At 36.7% G+C, this 16,552-nt stretch overlaps 3 protein-coding genes across 4 annotated transcripts; all 3 read left to right on the plus strand.

Moving 5' to 3' along the window:
- Positions 1 to 380: 380 nt before the first annotated feature.
- On the plus strand, positions 381 to 6,151 carry LOC103468940 (uncharacterized). Its single transcript, XM_008416341.2, has 12 exons — positions 381 to 544; positions 1,898 to 2,099; positions 2,196 to 2,228; positions 2,334 to 2,446; positions 3,175 to 3,283; positions 3,901 to 3,933; positions 4,030 to 4,062; positions 4,152 to 4,385; positions 4,937 to 5,040; positions 5,124 to 5,289; positions 5,387 to 5,442; positions 5,937 to 6,151. Exons 1-11 carry the CDS (start codon positions 480 to 482, stop codon positions 5,429 to 5,431), a joined length of 1,137 nt encoding a protein of 378 aa, XP_008414563.1. The 5' UTR covers positions 381 to 479; the 3' UTR covers positions 5,432 to 5,442; positions 5,937 to 6,151.
- Positions 6,152 to 6,513: 362 nt separating this feature from the next.
- Positions 6,514 to 12,330, plus strand: elob (elongin B). 2 transcript variants are annotated; one of them, XM_008416342.2, is made up of 4 exons: positions 6,514 to 6,633; positions 7,960 to 8,094; positions 8,790 to 8,898; positions 11,230 to 12,330. In XM_008416342.2, exons 1-4 carry the CDS (start codon positions 6,631 to 6,633, stop codon positions 11,340 to 11,342), a joined length of 360 nt encoding a protein of 119 aa, XP_008414564.1. In that variant the 5' UTR covers positions 6,514 to 6,630; the 3' UTR covers positions 11,343 to 12,330. The 2 variants fall into 2 exon arrangements, with proteins under 2 accessions (XP_008414564.1, XP_008414565.1); XM_008416343.2 differs by lacking the exon at positions 6,514 to 6,633 and adding an exon at positions 6,669 to 6,941.
- Positions 12,331 to 13,409: 1,079 nt separating this feature from the next.
- Positions 13,410 to 16,220, plus strand: LOC103468943 (uncharacterized). Its single transcript, XM_008416344.2, has 3 exons — positions 13,410 to 13,862; positions 14,473 to 14,704; positions 15,436 to 16,220. Exons 1-3 carry the CDS (start codon positions 13,548 to 13,550, stop codon positions 16,149 to 16,151), a joined length of 1,263 nt encoding a protein of 420 aa, XP_008414566.1. The 5' UTR covers positions 13,410 to 13,547; the 3' UTR covers positions 16,152 to 16,220.
- The last annotated feature ends 332 nt before the right edge of the window (positions 16,221 to 16,552 follow it).

Below are 16,552 nucleotides of genomic sequence, written 5' to 3' on the forward strand. Positions count from 1 at the left end.
ATTTTCAAAAGAGTTTACATTTGTATTCAATTAATTCACACGGGTGTTTATAATTACACTAGCTGTGCAATCAAAAAACAAAAAGAAAAAACATTTTAGCCACTAGATGGCAGTGTTACAAAAAATACAAGAAAAAACCCCAATAACATCCGGTTGTAAAGTTTTAGGTTTACCTATCAACATCCGTTAGCCTAAAAATAAAAAAAAAGTAACCAGTTGGATTTAAGGAACTTTTTAAAGTTGGCGTATTACTTAATATAAAATATAAATACCTCTTGGAATTAGTATTAGAATTTTCCGAAAAACATTTCAATATTTCACTATTTATTTTGCCGATGACGGTTAATATAGAGCTATTATTTTGAAAATACGAACCGGATGTTGCGTATTCTTTAATGCTAACGTTGATCCTTTTCTGTAAATATCAGAATTCTAAAAATATTAAGTTTTGTTCGAACATTATCTTTATGGTGTAAAAAATGGGAAGGTATAAATGTGCTTACAACTGCGAGACCTCGACAGACCCGGATGTTAAGTTCTTTAAGTGAGTTTTTTTACGAGTACGTAAATAAATAGCAGGTAGCTAGCTTAGAGATGTAATGCTAGTTAATAATAATAATAATAATACGTAGCATTAAATAATTTGTTCTAGAAGTTGTTTTCCAAAGTTATATTAATGTGCAGAATCGAGACAACACCGAGTTGATCCCAAAAGAAAAGTAAAAAAGATATTAAGGTTTTAAGTGGAGTGTTGTTGAGTTTTGATAAAAATAAAGCGGCTAATGTCTTCAGAAAATCCTTTTCAGTCGGAGTCCAGACCAGCAGGCATGAAATGTGAAAAAATTAAACTTTCAGCACTGAAACTGCCCCTTTCTGAACTTTCACATATCAAACAAAGGTTTTACAAATCTCAAATGTGGTTTTAAGTATTTTGTTATTCGTTTGGAGTAATCTGTCATGGGTTAGAAGAGTCTAACTAATTCTAATGTGATTCAGATGCAAAAAGTATATTTTTTATAAAAACAAGTGACAGTCATACGGATCTTTAGTTAACAAATAAAATAAAGGTTTCATAAATCACAAACTAGATTTGAATAATTCTGCTCAAATCTCAGTTTGTCACTGCCGGTTCTGGTTCTGCTGGGGATTTCTTCCTGTTAACGGAGAGTTGCTTTCCTATTACCCCCACATACATGCTCATTATGTGGAATTGCTGCATTCTGCTTGGCATCTTTAGATAGGAAACATTTTAAATAAGTCTGAATAATGAACTGAACTTGATAAATTGTCTGATAACTAAGGTAAATTGGAATTTATGTTGACAGAATTAAAATTACTTGTTTATTTTTCTGAATTGGTGGTGTTTATGTGAACTATATTCAGTTGACTTTATCGATTCTGCTGTTAGTTTAGGATAATCTAGTCCAAGTTTGAATAATTTAAGATGCTATTTTCTTTTTTATAAAATGCAAATCATTATTATTAAACATTATTTAAAATAAGTTATTGAAATGTTATTTGCCACGATAATCTTTCTGATTGGCTGCTTTGATCCTCAAGTTAACTTAGCTAGCACAAAAAAAAGCTTCTGTCCAGAAAAAGACCAAAGGAACAGGCCTGCTGTGGAAAAGGCTGCTTATTACACTTATTTTTAAATCCAGAGACGGGATTGTGGTGGGAAATTTTATTTTCAGATTTATAAAGTCATATTACTTGATGATAAAAATTTTCAACAACTAAATTCTAAAAGTTATTTTTTATATATTTTGTAGTATGTTCCCGATGTCAAAACATTTGGAAACAGTTGGACTAGAGATCCATTTCAAAGCTTATTAATACTCAAATTTCCTTTAACTATGAGTTATTTTCTGATCTAATGGTCGACATGTTACTGCAGATTTCCGCTGTACAATCCCAGAAAGCTTAAGAAATGGCTCTCCAACATGAAGCTGAAGGACTGGGCTCCAACTCGCTTCTCCGCGCTTTGCATCAATCATTTTGAGGAGCGGCACATCGACAGAACGGGGAAGTGTGTGACTCTTCGAGACGACGCGGTTCCCACCATATTTTCACCTCATGACAAAACTCAGAAAAACAAGGTTTGTGTTCAGATCTAATAATTTGAAGGGACTCAATTAAATATGTCTTATACTCTGGCTTTTTGAAAAAATCTTATTATATCACCTTTTATGCAGGTTTCTCCAGGCAGAGGACGTAGGAAACATAAGGTAAAATCCTAATAAGTTCATTAAATGTTCTTATCCAAAATATGATTCTTCTCTAAATATTTAAAACGCCAGGTGCTCATTTGCTTCTTTTCTCTATGAATTCAGCCTAATATAAGTGCTCAGTCTTCAGAGAAAGAGTCGGCTTCATCTGCAGCATCTCCTTCTGTCAGCAGCGTTAAAAACAAAGAACTCAACCAGAGAGACGAACAGCAAGCAGGGTGTGTAACTCTGTGAAGAACTCATAATAATGCATCAGCTCAGTTTGTGAAGACTGATGTGATTTTTGATTTTTTTATAATTCTGATTTAAAAAACAACAACGTTCAGTTCAGTTTTCATATATATTTCCAAATTAAAACAAGTTTACAAAGCCAATAAATTCAGGTTATGTACAAAAATGTTGTCAGTTGACTGAAGTCATAGAGGTAAATTCAAGGTAATTTACATTACGGCTGAAACGATTAATCTGTGATTCAAATAATAATTTGGTAATTGATTAATCGTTAATTGGAGTTATAGATTCTGAAAAAGGCCTTCTGTTGAAAGGTCGACATGTTCAGAGCAATACTTAAGACAAAATTGTAAAAAATATATCTACATTTTGCAATTCGGATAAAAAAAAGGTTAATCTGTAAATATGCTCTACATAAAACTCTTCAAGTGGCATTTATAGCTTCCCATGGTTTGAATTCCATAAAACTAAATCTTCTTTTGCCAGCCAGTTATTAAACTGTTATCCAATTAGTAACTATTAATTAATCAATACAGTGTAGGACTAGTAGTCAAAGATTAGTCCTACACTGTATCGACGTTAAGTCGAGCAGAAAGATGAACTTTTCACGTTAGAAGTACTTTTTTAGCTGCAGATGCATCCATGTTTCTTTCTTTGCAACATATTTGGATGTTTATCTGTTTAATGTGTGAAACTTTTCTGTATTTATGATCAGAGACAAAGATCAGAAAAACACTGAAAAATGGAGAATCATAGTTGATGAGCGGCTGAGGAAGATCGACTCATTTCCACATTTCTTTCATGGAGATTACTGCGTGCCACAGGTAGGTGGGTTAGCAGTTTTACATCCTGGTTATCGAACAGGTGTATTTTCACCTTCTTTAAAGGGGAACTATGATGCAAAATTCATATTTTACACGTTTTATATTTCCATTTGGGGCGCGACTGCTTCTAAAAGCAGCCTAAACTTTTTAATAAAGCACCCAGCATTTTTTTTTTTTTTTGGCAATAAGTTTATATTTTTGGTGTCTCAAAAATTAGTCCTTTCAAAAACCTTCTGAATGTTCAACAGACATTCTGGCGTTACTTAGCAACCGCAGTGGAATTCCTCACCTAGCAACCCAAGCTGAGCTCCAGTACATTTGGTCAGCTGGTTTTACCGCAGCATGTGCTGCTGTACAATGGCTACTGGAAAAGACAAGTGTTTTGTTAATGACCTATCATGCAGAAACCACTTGCTGCATTCTTGTTGGATGCATAGAAGGTTTAATTTCTACTTTTCAAAGCTGCTTCTGTAAACAATGAGTTTACACTAACCTGCTCAAGAAAGAATCATAGGTCACCTTTGATAATGTTGTGATATGATGGTGGGTTTAAATCCTGTATGATCATCTAATACATTTTTTCTTGTCCAATTTTATTCTTTCACATGAATCAACAGAATATCCAGTGGGCTCCAGATGATGATTTCAGTGTAAGTAGCAGCAAATATTTAAAAATAAGATTTTGTGTTATACAAATAGCGTATAATTGTAATTATTCTAATTATTCTATTGAAATCTTTCTACAGGGAGAGGATCAAGACTCTGACAATGTTATAGAGGTATTCTCAGTTTCATAATTACTTAAAAGGTGGTCAGAAGTTCAAAGTTGTTATTTCCGACACGACTGCATGTTACGTTATGGTTCCAGGTGAAAGGGGCGTGGCAGTGGCTGGGACTGGACGTCAGGGGGTCGCTGCCACAGACGCTGAATGGACACAGGTACATTTTAACGTTGACAGACTTCTACTCCAGGTGGGTGGAGGCCGTCCCCATGCAGTCCTGCCTCCCGTCCGACGTGGCGAAGAGCCTTGCCGACATCATCGCACACTTCGGGTATCCACTGAGAATCCTCTCCAGGCTGCCTCATGACGTAGTCCACAGAGTGAGTGTGTGTCATTAAAATGATGTCACTGCAGCATGGAGTAGAAGGCTGATAAAAGTCAATTAAGAACAGTTTGTAAAAGTGCAGCTCAGTAAAATAAAATAAAGTCTTTACTTACAGAGTATAGTTTATTAATTTTGAATTGATTTTAATGCATAAATGTAGCCTTACTGAAACACTGAAAATATACCTTACACTCAGATGTGGACAGAGTGCCCAAAAACCAAACCAGTAAAAATTTTAGAGGGGGACAGCTAAGAAAAAAGTATTCTATTTGTAATTTTATAAATTGATGTACTTACTTATTGGGTTATATTTTTATGTCTTGATTGAACAAGATAACTGTACACATTTCTCTGACCTGAATATGATTGTTTGGAGTAGGGTGGCCAATATTTCTCAAGTGGGACCGTGGCACCCCTCTGCCACCTCTTAGGGTCGCCACTGGATGGAATAATTTAATTATGATGCTGGTTTTCCTTACAGTCTAATACAATATTGGCTTATCTAACTGTTTTCTCACATTGTGTCTTTTTTTTAAACTTTACTAGATTAATTGTGAGCTGAAAGATCACCTAAAGGACTCGACTGCTCTTGTGGTTTATCATCAGCAGACAGGCAGCGTGGATTTAATCACACCGCAGCTGATTGACAGGTGCAACATGCTTTGAAACTTACATAGATTACTGTTATTAAAATCAAGTTAATCAATTTCTGACATTTCTGCTCCTGTAACAGGATGGTCAGTGATCTAACAGAGGAGCATGCAGCTGATTGGGATGTTTACTTACCTGCCAAAGTTTTCGGTCTGTGCTTCAAACAGCATTCAGTAACTAAGGAGAGACCTTTTACTTTGTTGTGCTGCAACGGACTTGAGCCAATTAAATCCCCCAGAGGACTGGATGTAAGATAGAAACATTTCAGCTTAATTACATTTGTATTATTTGATTACATGTTTGATAATATCAAATTTCCTTTTTGATTCTTTGTTGTTTTCTTAGTACGTTAACGCCAAGATCCAAGACAGCACCTTTGTGGTTACATAGAAGTTAATTTGGTAAGTTTTTGTCTTTCGGTTTCGGTTTCCTCATTGAATGCACATCTTCATTTATGCAAAATAAAGTAATTTCAATCCAAATCGTAAAGATTCATTGAGTGATTTTAAAGCTGTTTTTATCCTTCCATTTGGGTTTCTACTGCTTCTAAAATCAGCCCCAGCGCTTAAAAAAGAAAACACCCAGCCAAATTTTGGCAATATGTTAATGCGTTTTGTTTGAAAAATGAGCCATTTCAGAAACTTCTGGAATGTAACTGCCCGTTACCTAGCAACCCCAGCTAAGCTAGCCCGTTACCTAGCAACCGAAGCAGAATTCCAGCTCAAAGGAAAACAGCTCACTCTGAACTGAACTAAAATCTTATTATTTAAGAATTGTTTTGTGCAATAAATGTAATGAACATGTTTTGTGTAGCCTATAAACCCATCCTAGCCTGTATATCACCTTTAGGGACATCTAACTGTAACCTTTAAGTTTTTCTAACTTTTGTTTTCAGGTCATTTGAATCATGGTCTCATTCCCAAACCAGCGAGCAGGAATGAGGATTTCTGAGGGAAAATGTCACATTCCTGATGGACTGATCAAGATTAGTCTTTATTTGCTGGACAGAAACTGCAGTTGAGGATCTACCAGGGATTTTCTTCGTGTTTTGATATTTAATCCTATTTTTTTTATTTTTGACAATAGAAATAAACATTTTCATTTCTTGAATTTTGTATTTCTGGAGATTTGCATTTCAGTTTCAACTTTGTCACTGTGTGTGTCCGAAATGCTGAATTTAGATTAGTGGAAAATAACTGTCATCTGTCAAAAAGGTTTAGGGCCAATGAAAAAAAATAATAATTCTGACTTTTTTTCTCAAAAATCTGACCTTTTTTGTCTTTTTTTTTTTTTTTTTTTTAGAAAAAAGACAAAATTCTAAGAATTTTTTTTCTCCAGATTTTATTTCTGAAAACATTTTTTATAAACAAATTTCCTCAAAACATCACTGAAAGTCAAAACCGTATTTTGTCACTCGCTAATCCTAAATTGATCAGAAGCAATGACGTCAGCAGGCAGTGTACACTTTTACTGTCTTACAACACCGCCATCTTCTGGTAGACGTCCGGTATTGCACCTCACCGTGACATCACGGCTGTCGTTGTGCAGAGTGGAGTTTTTTTTTTTTAGTGTGCAGCCAACCGCAAGAAATGGTGAGTGTGGAAAACAGACTCAGTTCACACTATGTAACGCCCTATATATTCGCTAAACCGTACTTGTTTTAGTCAGCAAACCCTTCTCTGAGCGGTTAACGGTTTGTTTATCTGCGGTTAAGACACGTTTAACATCGTGCCTCCATCTAAAAGCCGATGTCTTTGTTCAGCTAACCCGTGCTAACAGCGGCTAGCTTCCGCTAAATAACGTCAACACACCAGCTGTACGGAGCTGATTATAGTTGTCTGGTTTAAAGTAAACTCAGCGACAGTTTATTCTGACAAAGAACAGATATCCTAACTATGAGGTACTTATAATGTCTAGTTAAACAAGAAACGTATTTTTAATCTATTTGCCAAATTAGGACGAGGAAGCTAAGTAGCTCGGCTAACGTTAACGGCTATTTATGTTGAAGTGGTGCTGAGAATCTTGTTTGAAGAGATAATTTAAGGCTAGAAGAGCTCAAACATCATGTGTGTTTATAACCTGGTAGTTTAGGATAATAGGGACGTGAAGTAAAACGTAATATTTGGTTAAATGACTAGCATAGGGTAACACTATCGCAGCTAAACAGTTTGATCGTGATAAACCCAACAGAAGCATTGTTGGGTTTAGATTCCACTGCTCTAATGATCGATAGACAATCGTTGATCAACTCCAGTTCAAATTTTACGTCACTTAAATTGGTCAAACCTGAACTGAATCATTTCACATTGAGCAAGTATCCCTAAAAGTACAGTTTAACTTTTGTTAGAATAAGACATAGATATAGGCATGATGACAATAAATCGAGATGATTTGAAAATAGTTTAGGTTTTTAAATGGACGTAACATAACTAACGCAATTGAAAAAAAGTGTTAATTTTAATACTTTTGTGGCAGTTAAGCACACATCAAAAACTGTAACATTTAATGTCACTCAAGGATTAATAAAGTATTTTTAAATGAATTGAATTTGGACAAGCCTAACCTGGACTGAAATATTCAGAATTCATTATAGAGTCTCTGAAACAAAGTTTGCAACATGTTAAAAAAAATACCCACAAAAAAAAAAAGATTTCAATGCATATTTTTAATAGAACATGTACAACTGGACCTGCAACCTGTTCCAGGTGTGACTTGGCTGGTAACCTAAACTGCTCTAAAGTCACTAAAGAGCTTTGAAAAATATTTTTAAACATATTTTGTAGAGTACAGGGTGACTTTTAACTTTATATTTATTACAAATTCTTTATCTGGTTCAAGTTTTATCTGCTGTTCAGCCACTATTAAGAGTTCAAAACTCCCTTTTCTCTAACTTCTGCTTTACTTTGCTCCGTTTTTAGGATGTGTTTTTAATGATCCGACGCAACAAGACAACCATCTTCACAGATGCCAAAGAGTCGACCACAGTCTATGAACTGAAGCGCATTGTTCAAGGCATTTTAAAGAGGCCTCCTGAAGATCAAATGCTTTTCAAGGTGAAATATTATCCCTAAAAACGCTCATATTACATCTATTGATGTGAATATTAAGCAATGTTTTTTAGTTTTAGCAGCAGTTATAAAACAAAATGGGCTGCTGTCCAATGGTGTTTAAAAAAATCTGCACATGCCAAATGTTTATTTTTGCTATGATTTAAAATCTAGCATTTCTTCTTTCTGGATTCCCTTTTTTATTATTATTTCTTGAAATATGTCTTTCTCATTTTGAAAGGTGAAAATATTTAGTTTTTTTGTTGGTGAAGATGAAGAGAAGAGCAATCAGATTCTAACAAGTTATATATATTTTGCGTTGTTGTTGACAGTCAGTGAATTCTTTTACATCTTATGTCAGTTGGACAGCTTTACGACGTTATTACTGAAGTGTTTGAGGAAAATGTGCTGAAATGACCAAATCTATGGCGCCAATTACAAGAGCAGATGTCAGTGAACAAGTCTGAACGAGTCATAAACTGGAGGGAGCGAAAAAGACAAGAAACGGGAAGCAAATACTGTAAAAATACAAACGGAACAATGTGGGATGTTCTTACCAGAAGTATTCAGCCTCAAGAAAAACAACCAGCTTCCTTCACCTGCTGGATAGTGTTTCATTTAAAATGTTGTAAAGGATTTTAGGCCGTTTTTATTAACTCTGGATTGTAAAGTTAAAGGTTGTTTTTGCTCTTGTCCTTCAGGATGATGTTGTGCTTAGCGACAATCAGAGTCTTGGAAATTGTGGCTTCACAAATCAAACGGCCCGACCTCAGGCTCCCGCCACAGTGGGGTTAGCGTTTCGTCTCAGCGGTGAGTCGCTCTGTCTGCTCGGAAACATTCGTTCATTTTTCACTCTGAGCCACAGCTGGAATTTTTGCTTTTTGAGGATATTAATTTTTGGGAAATTGAGATTTGTTTTTTTCACCAAACTACAGGCTAAGGCAGTGGTTCTTAACCTTTTTTGAGGCACCGAACCCCCCAGTTGCATATGCGCATTCACTGAACCCTTCTTATTCCAACCCCCCCCNAGTTAGGATATATACTGTATGTCACAGTCATTATGCCTACGCAACATGAGGGTGTGGCTGAAAGAAGAAGGTTGTCATTTTACAGAGCGTTTAAATAATAACATTTATCTCAGCCAAATACCCGTCAGAACGGCTGAGTTTGATGTTTAAACATTTTCCCCAACATTATTTGAAGCTAATGCAAAAGATTACTTTTATAGCAGTGGTTCTTAACCTTTTTTGAGGTAGCGAACCCCCCAGTTGCATATGCGCATTCACCGAACCCTTCTTATTCCAACCCCCCCACCCCGACACACAAAATACTTTGCAGTATTCTGATTTAGTAATGTCATTATATTAGCTGTGTTACCACCCCCATGCCACTAGAGGCAGTACCAACCCCGAAAAGATGCGACTAAGGAGCAGATTTAGACTATAGAATGTGGTAAAAACTGAGCTTTGCTGAAGTAATTAAAAGACAAAAGTTCAAAACCATGCTGAGTGGAGCTCCTTCAATCAGGGCTCCTCCGCAGCTCTGACTGGCTCAGCAATGTAACGTGATCCTCTGCAGTAAGTGATGGCAAAGCGGGGCGTCATCACGACTTTACACAGGTGTGTCTTTATCTCCGCGGCAGAGGCTCCGCCGAACCCCTGAGACCGRCTCACCGAACCCCTGGGKTTYGATCGAACCCAGGTTAAGAACCACTGGGCTAAGGGCTTCCTCAGTTCAGATTGGCTGCCATCTTGTTTGATAAGTGTGTTTCACAGTTTAGATTTATTTGAGCTTTTAATTTAGGTTAACTCTACGACAAAATATTAGGACCAGGCTATGATTTTCTTTTAATTACAAGAATAAGGTGAAATTTTATTAGACTCTGACACAAAATATTAAAACGATCAATGCTGTGAAGATATACTTTGGTACAAGTTTTCTGATAAATACTTTCTCTTTTAAAACATAAGCGTCAAATTATTACCAGTAGCAGAAATTGGAAACGATTGAGCAAACAAGTACATTTCAAAGAAAACCACATGGATTGATCTTTACAACTTTGTTTCTCATTAAAACAACATTTTCTCTTAATTTTAACATGTTTTTCTGGTAAAATATGTTTTTATTCTGCTAACATTGTAATTATTTTTCTCATAATTACAGGACAATTCTTGTAGCCTGGCTCTGAAATAGACAACTTAACCCTTTGAGTTGTCAAACTCAAAGAAGCACTGCAAAAACACTTTAGCTCACTGGAAATAAGACAAAACAAACTTGCAGGTAACTTTTCAACAAGATTAAAGAGCTTGTTTTAAGTGAAGAATTATTGAATATAGATTAGAAAGTACTGGTTCCACAGGCAGATTATTTAACTTCTAACAGGGGTAAAATGTCTTGTGAGTGAAATAACCTACCAGTAGCTGCTTTTCCATTATAAATGCTCGCGAAGCTTTGTCAATATTGCGCTAATGTCGGAAAAAAACCCATAATTTTGCAATTGCTGTGTTTCCGTTTAATTAAAAATGCAATTGAAATCACACACAAATAAGTTTGTTTACTTCAACAATAAAATCCTCCTCCTCCTACTTCCTGTCATCTTCTTTGTCATCTCTGTCAGTAGTAACAAATACACAAATTTTGATGCAGTTGAAAATTCACCTCATCCTACTGCTAAAACTTTTTATTTAAAAAACAGTTGCGTGTTTCCAGGAAGCAAATTTATTTTCGTAATTCTAATTTGCACAATAATGAAATAAAAAAAAATGGCTACAGACGTATTAGGACACTCAAACATTTCCATTTGATTTCAGCTGAAATATCTGGTACTTTTACATCAATATTAAGGAATTATTCACTTGAAATAAGATGAAAAGTTACTTGCAAGTTTGCTTTGTCTTCTTCCAACTGCACTAAGATATTTGAACTAGAAACTAGAAAAATGAAAATTGCCTAGTAACATTTTGTCACTTTTTCACATTTTCTGTCATTTATATTTGTAGAAAAGAAAGTGAGAAAAATGGATTAAAATCTGATCTGTTATGAAAGAAATCTGATTTTATGTTTAAGCCTTTCAGGTTCGTCTGCAGGTGATTTTTTTTCTTTTTCTCACATCTCTCTTCCCGTCTCCGTTTCTTCTCCCAGATGATTCGTTTGAGCCGCTGAGCATCGAGTCGTTCTCCACTCCGCCGGAGCTTCCTGACGTCATGAAGCCTCAGGACTCTGGAAGCACAGCCAACGAGCAGGCGGTGCAGTGAAGGACGGAGCCATAAAACAACAACCGGTCCACAGAGCGGGCCGGAGGGAGGGCATCGGGGCGGAGGGTGGGGTCCAATTCTGGGAAGCGATGCCTCACCGAATGACATTTTCCTGACAACAATTCTCAAACGAGGCATAAATAATTAGAGATTTCCCTTAAATTTAAGGGGAGATTAAAGTGGTTTATTTGTGTTGAAATTAACGAGGGCATGTTAGAAAAACAGTTTCACAAGATACCCTGCAGAGAAACCTGACGGACCTGTCACAACACTGTCGGCCATCTTGGGATTAGTGACGGCTGATGCCAAGAATCGTACCTCTTATTTAATGAATTCTAGTCTATTTGGAGGAAGGTGAAAGCTGCCTTGCTCACTGTCTTTGTTTTGCTGGCTAAAGAGTTTTAATTGATTAAGTGTGGCTTTTTTTTAGTGTTTTGTGTTTGCGTGTTTCTTTATTAAACCGAAAGTAGGTTTTTTGTTTTGTTTTTTGTCTTTTGCCTGGATGTGTTGCAACCATAAAAGGGAGTGTATGAATTTCTAAGTTACCGTTTGTATTTCAAAAACTTCTGAACACTCTAAAATAAAAAGAGATCCACTGGTTTTTATTACTCTGTACCAATCAGTAGTTAATGTTTTCATCAGAAGATACTGAAACTGTTGATGGACCTTTGTTTTACTGTCAAACTTTTGAAGATTTTAAACACTTTAGAGATATAAAACATCTTGAATGGCCGTCATATCACTCCACTAAAGTTTACTAATCGCTGCAGGTTCCCCTAAATTTAGCTAATATATTTGCAGATTCAAACCTCAAATTATATCGATGGTCCTTTTTATCTCAAAGAAAGGAAATCTGACCCTTGAGTAGTGGAATGAAACCGTTTTAGCACATTTTGTTGGCATGTTTGCAAATTCAGGCTGTTAAAACAGGTGGACATGACCAGAGTTGCACTTGTAACTGATTTAACATTAAAACAATTGTTTTTCATCTTTGTGCATTGTGGTATTTTGTTTTACATTAATGGATAAACTGTGATCTTAAAAATAATCTGGGTAATGGATGACTGAGAGCATGCAAACTTTATGCAGAAAGACATCAAACTGGGATTTGAACCAAGAACCTTCCTCCTGTAGTGTAACAATAACTGCGTTTCCATTACAAATGTGTGCAAATATTTATTTATTTTGCGCTAATGTAGAAAATATACAATTTTGCAATTGCGGTGCTATCATTTAATAAATGTAATTTTAATCACGTGAATAAGCTTGTTCAGATTTAAGTCATTAAAAATGGCAATCCACGGATGTAGTTTAGCCATTTTACTCCCTATCAGGCGTGACATCGGCATCTTATTCAGGCTGCACAGTGTGGGGGAAAAAAACGTCATCCTACTACTTCCTGATTTGGTTTCCTTCGTCGTTTCCGCCAGTAGTGACATCCGAAAAAAGGTTTTCCATTGCAGTATTGCGAAATACTTTGATATTATGATACGGCTGAAAACCCACGTCATCCTGGCGCTAAAAGATTGTATCTTAAAACTAGATTTTTTTTTTTTTAATGGTCGTACATTTATTTTCGTAATTTCAATTTGAGCAATTTTATGGTTAATGGAAACGCAGCTAATGCTGTGCTACCACTTTATAAAGGAAGTAATGCAGAAATAATTCAACATAGTACATGTGCTGACCTAGCCAAAATCATGTATAGATTGTAAATGCCTACTTTCTGATACAGCCAAAGATTTAAAGAGCAAAAACAAATGTGTTATTCATATATTTCTAAATATCATAATTCCAAATTAAATATTTCATTCACAAGCTTAATTTAGATTACAAATTAAATGTTTATTTAAGAAGCTAAATATTTAGTTCCCAAATAAATGTTTGTGTAAGCTAAATATTTAACTCCAAATGTTTATTTTTCAAACTAAATATTTATGTCCGACACTAAATATTTAGCTTAGCTTTATTATTGAGTTTTTATTGTGTGTTAATGTATGAAATACCTAGTAATAGCCTAATAGTTAAATAAACTTTCCTAATATTTTTCCGATGTCTGTTTTTCAGCGTTCCTTTTGAAATTTCCGACAGTCCGTGAAGACATCAAACATTAGCTTAGTAGTTAGCCATACTTCCGCTAGATAAAAGCGTTGTTTCTGCGCTGTTCGGATAACCGAACCGGGTTATGTTTCTCCAGGAGCTCAGATGGATTTCAGGCAGCATGTTTTATCTGCGGGCCGAGCGGTTCTGGACATGATGGAGCGGGAATGGCAGCCCCTGTCAGCCGGGGAGCTGGAGCTCCGGCTGGACCAGGCGGTGGAGGAGATCCTGGAGTCCGAGCTGGTGGGGAGACTCGAAGCGCCGCCGCCTTCTCCCGCCGTTTACCTGCGGTTACTGCGGGGCAACCCGAGCCCTGGACCCCGGGGTTCACCCACAGCGGCCGGGTTGACTGGTCCGACCGACAAGAGAGCGATAGCATCCGAGAACCAGCAGGAAACAGCGGACAGTGAAGCAGTCACGGTGATTATAATATTCACCAAACATGCAATTTTTGTTCAAGTTTTATAAGATTTTTACTGAAATAAACAGATTTGGAAAAATGTCCGTTTGCCAGATTTAGTTATTTTTTGTTACTTTAATGAATTAGTGTCATTTTCGTCCTTAAAATACCAAAATTCCAACTTAACTCTATATTTTGGTCCGTCTGAATATGTTGTTTTTAAGTGATTGTTAATCTGAAATACTTTTTTACTCTTTCTTGAGTAGTTTCTTGGATGACTACTTTTTACATTTACTTGAGAAAAAATATGTTGCAGTAGTGGTATTCTTGCTTGAGTACAATTTTTGGCTACTCTACCCAATTCTGATTTTACTTGATAAATACACTGCAAAAACACTAAATGATACCATGTAATTTTAGTCGACTTTCTAGTTCAAATATCTTGAAATAAGAAAAAACTAATGTCTATATATTTAAACTTATATTTGGTGTTTAACTTTGAATTAACCTCAGATTTGCAGCAAATTGGATGAAATACACATTTTATCTAGAATATAGTGGATAAATTTCATCTGACTCTTTATAAAGTCCGCAGAATATCAAACACAGTTACATTTATTTTGCTTCCAGTACATTTCAGAGCTGCTTCAAAGCTCCACATCCGGGGCTCGACTGGCTGGACGCGCTCGCTTGTCTCTGTCCCACTCTGTCCTCCTGTCTCTGTCCCTGCTGTCTGAACGGGTCAGCTACCGCTCCATGTCCCGCCGCTTCCAGCTGGAGAAAGGAAACATCCACAGGACCTTCTTCTCTTTCTGCGAGCGGATCAGCGCGCTAGCGGACGAGCAAATCAGATGGCCGCTCGGTACGTTCCTAGGGCTGACTGAGTATTGAGAGAGCCGTCAATTAATCGATCAATCGTTAACTGGAGTACACAAGGTCAACAAAATGACCGTTTGCCAGACTTTCAACAGATATCAGACATCATGTATTTAATAAAGCAGATAACAAAAGACGCCTTCATTTTTAATAATTTCTACCCAGAACTCATGTTGCAGTTTTAGCTTCTCCAAATTCAAATTCTGTAACATAAAATCTCTTTTTAAGCACCTTTTGCTGTCCAGTTATTAAACGATTCATCAACAGATCAACCTGAGTTTTTCATGTTGATGTTAGAAGTACTTTTTTTGTTTAGCTTCCCTTGCTATAAGGAATAATGCATTATTGCATCTTATGCAATAAAATGTTTATTTTCTTATTTTAAAAAAGAATAGAAGTACTTATTTTTATTTTTTATGTATTTCTAATATTGTGCTTAAATGAAAAATCTGCAAAAGAATTTGCCAAATTTTATATATACACCCACACACAGTTTTGAAACGATTGTGATGAATTGATTATTGAAATACAGATCAGCGAACTTAGTAATCGATTAATCATCAACTGGATGAAAATATATCTGACACAACTTCTACATTAGCACAACTTACATACATAACTTTACATATGTAAGAAAACTGAGATAAAAATAAATGTTTATGTACATTTTCGGATGATGTTGGAGCATCAATGTTTTAATAACTGTGTGTTTTCCAGGAGAAGAGGCTGCAGAGGCACTTTTCCCATTTTCCGGTCTGACGGTGGATAATCAGCAGGATGAAGGCCGTAGTCTTCCTCAGGTCCTGGGAGTTTTGGGACACACACAGATTCCCATCCGCCTGCCTGCGGGAAAACATGACCTGGAGAGGCTGGGACCTGCGGAGAAGAGGATCAAGATGGCGGCCCATCCGGACCGCTGGTTCCACCTGGAGCTGGTCTGCAGCCGTCGAGGCCAGTTCCTGCACTGCAGAGTCAGTAACGGCTCCGATTCGGACCGCGGCCGGATACTGGGAGACCGACTCAAACAGAACCCTCAGCTGATGCCACCCGGTTCCTGCCTTGTAGCCAGAACCGGATACCCTCTATCGGCACTGATTCTCACCCCTTACACCGGAAGCTGCGGACCAAAACAGGAAGTCTTCAACCGAACCTTGGCGGACCATTGTCGGATCCTGGATTGGGCCGTTGGCAGTTTGAAGGCCAGATTTAAACGGCTCAGCTATCTGGACATCGGAAACTACGACCGGGCCAGAACCGTCGTTCTGACCGCCTGCGTGTTGCACAACGTGTTCCTGCGGACGGGACAAGAACTGGACTCTGAAATGGAGAATATCCGAACCGCAGAGGAGGAAGAGGAGCAGGACGGGGAGGAAGATGAGGAGGGAGTTCAGAGACGGGATGCTGTCGCCGATTTATTGTCGCGGAGTAATTAACTCTGGAGTCACGTGACAGGACGGTAACAAATATGGCTTAAAAATAAAATGTCCGATTTTTTCATAACATCCGTTTTTTCTCGCTTCTTTTCTTAAAAAGAAATTACAAATGACATTAGATATTCTCAAAAAGTGGCTTTTATTTCAATCATGTCTTCTGTGAGTTGTACAACAGAATATTACGGCAAAAAATAATTACCAACACAGTTTTTGTTCAAGTTTTATTAGTTTTGTGCTGAAAGAACTCGATTTGGAAAATTCATTCTTTTGCATGGATTCATTATCTTATATTAATTATTTTTATTTTGATCGTTAAAATACCAATATTTCCACATAACGTTATATTCTGGTCCACCTGATTATGTAATTTTAAAATACTACATTGTGTATTTGAGTCGCCA

Source organism: Poecilia reticulata, linkage group LG8 (assembly GCF_000633615.1).
Source record: "Poecilia reticulata strain Guanapo linkage group LG8, Guppy_female_1.0+MT, whole genome shotgun sequence".
In the NCBI taxonomy this organism is placed as follows: Eukaryota; Metazoa; Chordata; class Actinopteri; order Cyprinodontiformes; family Poeciliidae; genus Poecilia; species Poecilia reticulata.